This window comes from Homarus americanus, unplaced genomic scaffold (genome assembly GCF_018991925.1).
Source record: "Homarus americanus isolate GMGI-L3 unplaced genomic scaffold, GMGI_Hamer_2.0 scaffold26076, whole genome shotgun sequence".
Classification (NCBI taxonomy): Eukaryota; Metazoa; Arthropoda; class Malacostraca; order Decapoda; family Nephropidae; genus Homarus; species Homarus americanus.
The window spans coordinates 20862-31116 of NW_024757553.1; the positions used below are offsets into that span (position 1 = coordinate 20862).

The 10255-nt window shown below is 41.2% G+C and overlaps 1 protein-coding gene across 1 annotated transcript; it reads right to left on the reverse strand.

Annotated features, from left to right (window-relative positions):
• Positions 1 to 975: 975 nt before the first annotated feature.
• LOC121857589 (probable serine/threonine-protein kinase clkA) lies at positions 976 to 9863 on the reverse strand (the record flags this gene model as incomplete). Its single annotated transcript, XM_042353660.1, has 3 exons — positions 976 to 1200; positions 8913 to 9155; positions 9687 to 9863. Coding segments are annotated over 3 exons (645 nt in total), but the record flags the coding sequence as incomplete, so codon positions are not given.
• Between the last annotated feature and the right edge of the window lie 392 nt (positions 9864 to 10255).

Genomic DNA, 10255 nt, shown 5'->3' on the forward strand with positions numbered 1-10255 from the left:
GATACTTGTGATTTCCAGCAGGAACCACACTAACTTGGCTCCTTCCGTACTGGTTGTGGTTGTTGGTGGATAACCGGGAGGGTTGTTGGTTGTATTCCAGGTTGAAAAGGTTGGAGTTGAGGTGTGAGTTTTGGTTGTAGTTGTGGTTGTTGTTGGTGGAGCCGTAACTTTGTGAGATGTACCTGTTGTTGTGGAGGTTGTTGGACTGGTTGTTGTGGTTGTATTGGTTGGTACTCGTGCGATAGTTGGACTGGTACTGGTTGCGGTTCTCCTGGTACTAGTTGCGGTTCTGTTGGTAATGATTCAGCTGGTACTGGTTACGGTTGTGTTGATACTGGTTGTGGTCTTGTTGATACTGGTTGCGTTTCTGTTGATACTGGTTGTCTCTCTGTGACTACTGTCTAATATTCAGAGAAGATTGATCTCGGTTCACTTGATTCTGGAACTGGTTGCGGGTAGACAGTTGGTTTTGGAACTGGTGGGGGAGGTTCTGTTGGTTCTGGAACTGGTCGCCGCGGCTTTGTTGGTTTTGGAACTGGTCGCGGGTAGACAGTTGGTTCTGGAACTGGTCGGGGCGGTTCTGTTGGCTCTGGAACTGGTCGGGGCGGCTTTGTTGGTTCTGGAACTGGTCGCGGCGGCTTTGTTGGTTCTGGAACTGGTCGCTAGTAGACAGTTGGTTCTGGAACTGGTCGGGGCGGCTCTGTTGGCTCTGGAACTGGTCGGGGCGGCTTTGTTGGTTCTGGAACTGGTCGCGAGTAGACAGTTGGTTCTGGAATGGGTCGCGGGTAGACAGTTGGTTCTGGAACTGGCCTGGTGGCTCTGTTGGTTCTGGAACTGGTCGGGGCGGTTCTGTTGTTTCTGGAACTGGTCGGGGCGGCTCTGTTGGTTCAGCAACTGGTTGCGGCGGTTCTGTTGGTTCTGGAACTGGTCGCGGCGGGTCTGTTGATTCTGGAACTGGTTGCGCCTTTGCTGGTGCTATTGGCTTTGGCTCTGGAAGTTTTCATGGGTGGATTGCTTGGTAACAGTGGCCTGGAAGTCAGTGTCGGGAGCTACAGAGTAGTCGACGACGCAGAGAGAACCATCAGGGTCCATGGCGCTGTACTGGCCCACCACTACGTCTCCTCGACGCTCCTCCCGGGCAGACTTTTTGTCCCCTGTCGACCTGGCGTCTACCTCGTAGGCCCACATGTTCTCTGGGTCCTGCAGGGAACACAACATTATCTTTAACTGAACCTTAACGATATGTTATACAAGAAATGTTAACTTTTATGACCATGTTCACTACAACACTAGTACTACATGTTAACTACAACACTGGTATTCCATGTTCACTACAACACTAGTAATACATGTTCACTACAACACTAGTACTACATGTTCACTACAACACTAGTACTACATGTTCAATACAGCACTAGTACTACATGTTCACTACAACACTAGTACTTCATGTTCACTGCAACACCGGTCCTACGTGCTTACTACAACACTAGTACTACATGTTCACTACAACACTAGTACTAAATGTTCACTACAACACTGGTATTATATGTTCACCACAACACTAGTACTACATGTTCACTACAACACTAGTACTTCATGTTCACTGCAACACCGGTCCTACATGCTTACTACAACACTAGTACTACATGTTCACTACAACACTAGTACTACATGTTCACTACAACACTGGTATTATATGTTCACCACAACATTAGTACTACATGTTCACTACAACACTGGTATTACATGTTCACTACAACACTAGTACTACATGTTCACTACAACACTAGCACTACATGTTCACTACAACACTAGTACCACATGTTCACTAGAACACTAGTACTGCATGCTCACTACAACACTAGTACTACATGTTCAGTAGAACACTAGTACTACATGCTCAATACAACACTAGTACTACCTGTTAACTACAACACTGGCACTACGTATTCACTACAACACTAGTCCTACATGTTCACTACAACACTGGTACTACGTATTCACTACAACACTAGTACTACATGCTCACTACAACACTAGTACTACGTGTTCACTACAGCACTGGTATTACATGTTCACTACAACACTAGTTCTACATGTTCACTACAACACTGGTATTACATGTTCACTACAACACTAGTATTACATGTTCAATACAACACTTGTACTACATGCTCACTAAAACACTAGTACTACATGTTCATTACAACATTGGTATTACATGTTCACTACAACACGAGTACTACATCTTCACTACAACACAGGTATTACATGTTTATTACATCACTAGTACTACATGTTCACTACAACACTAGTACTACATGTTCACTACAACACTAGTACTTCATGTTCACTACAACACTAGTACTACATGTTCACTACAACACTAGTTCTATATGTTCACTAAAACAATAATACTACATGTTCACTACAACATTAGTACTACATGTTGACTACAATACTGGTATTACATGCACACTACAGAAATAGTACTTCATGTTCACTACAACACTAGGACTACATGTTCAATACAACTCTAGTATTTACATGTTCAATACAACACTAGTACTACATGCTCACTAAAACACTAGTACTACATGTTCACTACACGAGTATTACATGTTCATTACACTAGTACTACATGTTCACTACAACACTAGTACTACATGTTCACTACACCACTAGTACTACATGTTCACAACTACACTTGTATTACAGGCTCATTACGCTAGTACTACATGTTCAATAGAACACTAGCATGATATGTTCACTACAATACTAGTACTACATGTTCATTACACTAGTACTACATGTTCACTACAACACTAGCAATACATGTTCACTACAACACTAGTATTACATGCTCATTACACTAGTACTACATGTTCACTACAACACTAGTACTACATGTTCACTACAACACTAGTATTACATGTTCAATACAACACTTGTACTACATGCTCACTAAAACACTAGTACTACATGTTCATTACTGTGGTGTGGTGGATGTAATCCTAGACAAGGTTCTTGAAACTCCAGGGCACGAGCAGTAGATATATTCAATAAGTGTACAAGACTGGGCGTGATAGCCAACCGATACAGGAGCGATTACTAGGGACCCCGGACCGTAGGTAGGCCGAGGCCGATCTGAGGGAAATTAGCTAGCCAGGCAAGGGAGTTGCTAGACATTCCTAGGACAATAAATGAGGTCTTCTAATTACTCGACTAGCGCGGTACAGACATAGTACATCGGGACATAGTAAATGAACATAGGCATTAGACATAAGCATGGACATCAGACATGCTATAATAATATGTAGTGATACAGACATGTGAATAAATGGTACAATGAATGGTAACAAGAGTCCTGGTGTCAGGCGTGTTCACATATCTTGGTATGTACATATCTATACAATTACAAATACTAGTACTACATGTTCACTACAACACTAGTACCACATGTTCACTACAACACTAGTATTACATGTTCAATACAACACTTGTACTACATGCTCACTAAAACACTAGTACTACATGTTCATTACAACATTGGTATTACATGTTCACTACAACACGAGTACTACATCTTCACTACAACACAGGTATTACATGTTCATTACATCACTAGTACTACATGTTCACTACAACACTAGTACTACATGTTCACTACAACACTAGTACTATATGTTCACTACAACACTAGTACTACATGTTCACTACAACACTAGTTCTATATGTTCACTAAAACAATAATACTACATGTTCACTACAACATTAGTACTATATGTTGACTACAACACTGGTATTACATGTACACTACAGAACTAGTACTACATGTTCACTACAACACTAGGACTACATGTTCAATACAACACTAGTATTTACATGTTCATTACACTAGTACTACATGTTCACTACAACACTAGTACTACATCTTCACTACAACACAGGTATTACATGTTCATTACATCACTAGTACTACATGTTCACTACAACACTAGTACTACATGTTCACTACAACACTAGTACTATATGTTCACTACAACACTAGTACTACATGTTCACTACAACACTAGTTCTATATGTTCACTAAAACAATAATACTACATGTTCACTACAACATTAGTACTATATGTTGACTACAACACTGGTATTACATGTACACTACAGAACTAGTACTACATGCTCACTATAACACTAGTACTACGTGTTCACTACACGAGTATTACATGTTCATTACATTAGTACTACATGTTCACTACAACACTAGTACTACATGTTCACTTCACCACTAGTCCTACATGTTCACAACTACACTTGTATTACATGCTCATTACGCTAGTACTACATGTTCAATAGAACACTAGCACGATATGTTCACTACAATACTAGTACTACATGTTCATTACACTAGTACTACATGTTCACTACAACACTAGCAATACATGTTCACTACAACACTAGTATTACATGCTCATTACACTAGTACTACATGTTCACTACAACACTAATACTACATGTTCACTACAACACTAGTACTACATGTTCATTACACTAGTACTATATGTTCACTACACTAGTTTTACATGTGCATTACATTAGTACTATATGTTCACTACAACACTAGGACTGTATATTCATTACACTAGTATTATATGTTCACTACACCAGTATTACATGTTCATTACACAAGTACTATATCTTCACTATAACACTGGTCTACATGTTCATTACACAAGTACTATATCTTCACTATAAAACTAGCACTATATGTTCATTAGACTAGTACTATATGTTCACTACACTAGTATTACATGTTCATTACACAGGTACTATATGTTCACTATAACACTAGTACTACATGTTCATTACACAAGTACTCTATGTTCACTACAACACTAGTACTACATGTTCATTGCACAAGTACTATTTGTTCACTACACTAGTATTACATGTTCATTACACAAGTACTATATGTTCACTATAACACTAGTACTACATGTTCATTGCACAAGTACTATATGTTCACTACAACACTAGCACTATATGCTCATTATACAAGTAGTATATGTTCAATACACTAGTATTACATGTTCATTACACAAGTACTATATGTTCACTACACTAGTATTACATGTTCATTACACAAGTACTATATGTTCACTACACTAGTATTACATGTTCATTACACAAGTACTATATGTTCACTACACTTGTATTACATGTTCATTACACTAGTACTAAATGTTCACATAACCTCTTACTATATAAATATATAATGTATATTATACGATAAAGTTATTGAAATTGTACTTCATAAAATTTTACGTTTGGTTAAAACAAGATGGAAAGTTATACAAGCAAATAACTCTTAAGCGTTGTAAAAATCCAGAAAAAATTGGGTAGCGGGGCATTTGCGTTCAGCCTCCTGGCCGAATTCAATGGGGAACTCGTGTGCATAAAAAAAGGCTTGAAAACGGAATATCTGAAGTATTTCAACATAGAAAGGGAGATAACCCAAAAAGTAAACGGTGCCGGCGGTGCTCCCCTCATCATAACGTGGGCCACGGATGAGCCCATACTTGTTATGTCGTTTTGCAAGGGAAGGACGTTCATTGATATACTCAATCACCCTAAGTTGCTTACCGCGGCCAACATTATTCAAATCTACATCGCCGTGGCGCGAAGCCTTGACGAAATTCACGGTCAGGGCGTTGTCCATAACGATTTTAAGGAAGATAATGTGTTAATAGAAGAGAACACAGCCGATGGTATCTTCACGGCCCACATCATCGATTTTGGGCTTTCTACAGCCGTGGGAGAGTTGACAAATATCTCTGGATCACCAAGTGATTTTCCCTTTTATGCCCCAGAGATCCTTGCTGGTCACCCATGTCACCCCAAGGCTGATGTTTTCTCTTTGGGGTTCACCCTTAATTTTGTTACTGAGACATTATTGAGTGACCGACACCTAAAGGCGTGGCCGCCCGGCACCAGACAATTATTCTTAGATATGCTACAGCAGAACCCAGTAGATCGGCCTGATCTCTGTGAAGTTATTAGACGTTTAGAGTCTTCCCTCCAGCAGCTTTCTTTCCCAACTGTCACTGAAAGGAAGACTGTCATGCAGAGTCCTCCTTACATCCCCTCGCAAGGGAAAAGCTGTGTCGCCCCTAAGGTGACATCTGCTGTCATGCAGAGTCCTCCTTACATCCCCTCGCAAGGGAAAAGCTGTGTCGCCCCTAAGGTGACATCTGCTGTCATGCAGAGTCCTCCTTACATCCCCTCCCAAGGGAAGAGCTGTGTCGCCCTTAAGGTGACATCTGCTGTCATGCAGAGTCCTCCTTACATCCCCTCGCAAGGGAAGAGCTGTGTCGCCCCTAAGGTGACATCTTCTGTCATGCAGAGTCCTCCTTACATCTCCTCGCAAGGGAAAAGCTGTGTCGCCCCTAAGGTGACATCTGCTGTCATGCAGAGTCCTCCTTACATCCCCTCCCAAGGGAAGAGCTGTGTCGCCCCTAAGGTGACATCTGCTGTCATGCAGAGTCCTCCTTACATCCCCTCGCAAGGGAAAAGCTGTATCGCCCCTAAGGTGACATCTGCTTTCATGCAGAGTCCTCCTTACATCCCCTCCCAAGGGAAGAGCTGTGTCGCCCCTAAGGTGACATCTGCTGTCATGCAGAGTCCTCCTTACATCCCCTCGCAAGGGAGGAGCTGTGTCGCCCCAAAGGTGAAATCTGCTGTCACGCAGAGTCCTCCTTGCGAGGGATCGGAAGGGACGGCACAATCGACCAGCATTTTGTCTAATGTAATAAAATTCATCGTAGTGTCAGGACTACGGTTAGGGACGGCTTATCTCAAGGGGTCTGATCTCATCTTCTCCCCCGATGAATATTATTGAAAAAAAAGAAGATTTTGTATGTTTTTTTTATAAATAATGTGATAAAATGTCGTTTTTTGTTTGTTTGTGTTAATCCTTATATAAAGCCTAATAAAGTAGATAGATATATAAATAGAGGGACAAATGAATTAGGTTATATAGGTAGATCAGCATATATAGTAACTATAGGTATTGGTACAAGTAATACATAAGGGTAGTGATACAGGTACAGTTAAGAGACAGATACAGGTACAGTTAAGAGACAGATACAGGTACAGTTAAGAGACAGATACAGGTACAGTTGAGAGACAGATACAGGTACAGTTAAGAGACAGATTCAGGTACAGTTAAGAGACACATACAGGTACAGTTAAGAGACAGATACAGGTACAGTTAAGAGACAGATACAGGTACAGTTAAGAGACAAATACAGGTACAGTTAAGAGACAGATACAGGTACAGTTAAGAGACAGATACAGGTACAGTTAAGAGACAGATACAGGTACAGTTAAGAGACAGATACAGGTACAGTTAAGAGACAGATACAGGTACAGTTAAGAGACAGATACAGGTACAATTAAGAGACAGATGCAGGTACAGTTAAGAGACAGATTCAGGTACAGTTAAGAGACAGATACAGGTACAGTTAAGAGACAGATACAGGTACAGTTAAGAGACAGATACAGGTACAGTTAAGAGACAGATACAGGTACAGTTAAGAGACAGATACAGGTACAGTTAAGAGACTGATGCAGGTAGAGTTAATAGACAGATACAGGTACCGTTGAGAGACAGATACAGGTAGAGTTAAGAGACAGATACAGGTTCAGTTTAGAGACAGATACAGGTAGAATTGAGAGACAGATACAGGTAGAGTTAAGAGACAGATACAGGTACAGTTAAGAGACAGATACACGTACAGTTAAGAGACAGATGCAGGTACAGTTAAGAGACAGATACAGATAGAGTTAAGAGACAGATACAGGTATAGTTGAGAGACAGATACAGTTAAGAGATAGATACAGGTACAGTTGAAAGATACACACACACCCACACACACACACATCTACATGCTATCATGAATCGGGATAAGATATGTTTTCAATTCCGTCATCTCCAGCCGTAACTGTTGTGATAGCAAAGACCAGCTAATATCACACACACATACACACACACACACACACACACACACACACACACATAAATCTACCTTGGTACTACGTTACCTAAGTCTCTCTATGTGTACCGGTATGTGTACCTATATGTGTACATGTATGTGCACCTGTATGTGTACCGGTATGTGTACCTGTATGTGTACCTGTATGTGTACCTATATGTGTACCGGTATGTGTACCTGTATGTATACCTGTATGTGTACCGGTATCATATCTATTACAAAAAACAGCTGGCGGAGGCATTCCCATCTAGTCCCCACATCAACATGCCTGACGTATACTGTATATTAGTGTTTACTCTCACCAACACTTGACGTATACTGTATATTAGTGTTTACTGTCACCAACATTTGACGTATACTGTATATTAGTGTTTATTTTCACCAACACTTGACGTATACTGTATATTAGTGTTTACTGTCACCAACACTTGACGTATACTGTATATTAGTGTTTACTGTCACCAACATTTGACGTATACTGTATATTAGTGTTTATTTTCACCAACACTTGACGTATACTGTATATTAGTGTTTACTCTCAGCAACACTTGACGTACTCTGTATATTAGTGTTTACGTTCACCAACACTTGACCTATTCTGCATATTAGTGTTTACTCTCACCAACACTTTAACATCATTCATTAACACAACAGAAACATACAATAGCGTCAATCAGATAAAAAACATTAATACATTCTGCTTTGTTTAGCGAGAAATACATAAAAATACAGTACCATAGTATTATATTGACAGTTTATACAGAGTAAAGACATTCTCACAACCATTTAGTGTTGCCAGTGGTTCATTTGTTGTAGTCGATACTTGTGATTTCCAGCAGGAACCACACTAACTTGGCTCCTTCCGTACTGGTTGTGGTTGTTGGTGGATAACCGGGAGAGTTGTTGGTTGTATTCCAGGTTGAAAAGGTTGGAGTTGAGGTGTGAGTTTTGGTTGTAGTTGTGGTTGTTGTTGGTGGAGCCGTAACTTTGTGAGATGTACCTGTTGTTGTGGAGGTTGTTGGACTGGTTGTTGTGGTTGTATTGGTTGGTACTCGTGCGATAGTTGGACTGGTACTGGTTGCGGTTCTCCTGGTACTAGTTGCGGTTCTGTTGGTAATGATTCAGCTGGTACTGGTTACGGTTGTGTTGATACTGGTTGTGGTCTTGTTGATACTGGTTGCGTTTCTGTCGATACTGGTTGTCTCTCTGTGATTACTGTTTAATATTCAGAGAAGATTGATCTCGGTTCACTTGATTCTGGAACTGGTTGCGGGTAGACAGTTGGTTTTGAACCAGGTAGTTTCAGTGGTTCTGGAACCCGCTGCTGCGGTTGTGAGCGGTTTTAAACTGGTTGCGGGTAGACAGTTGGTTTTGGAACTGGTGGGGGAGGTTCTGTTGGTTCTGGAACTGGTCGCCGCGGCTTTGTTAGTTTTGGAACTGGTCGCGGGTAGACAGTTGGTTCTGGAACTGGTCGGGGTGTTTCTGTTGGCTCTGGAACTAGTCGGGGCGGCTTTGTTGGTTCTGGAACTGGTCGCGGCGGCTTTGTTGGTTCTGGAACTGGTTGCGCCTTTGCTGGTGCTATTGGCTTTGGCTCTGGAAGTTTTCATGGGTGGATTGCTTGGTAACAGTGGCCTGGAAGTCAGTGTCGGGAGCTACAGAGGAGTCGACGACGCAGAGAGAACCATCAGGGTCCATGGCGCTGTACTGGCCCACCACTACGTCTCCTCGACGCTCCTCCCGGGCAGACTTTTTGTCCCCTGTCGACCTGGCGTCTACCTCGTAGGCCCACATGTTCTCTGGGTCCTGCAGGGAACACAACATTATCTTTAACTGAACCTTAACGATATGTTATACAAGAAATGTTAACTTTTATGACCATGTTCACTACAACACTAGTACTACATGTTAACTACAACACTGGTATTCCATGTTCACTACAACACTAGTAATACATGTTCACTACAACACTAGTACTACATGTTCACTACAACACTAGTACTACATGTTCACTACAGCACTAGTACTACATGTTCACTACAACACTAGTACTTCATGTTCACTACAACACCGGTCCTACGTGCTTACTACAACACTAGTACTACATGTTCACTACAACACTAGTACTAAATGTTCACTACAACACTGGTATTATATGTTCACCACAACACTAGTACTACATGTTCACTACAACACTA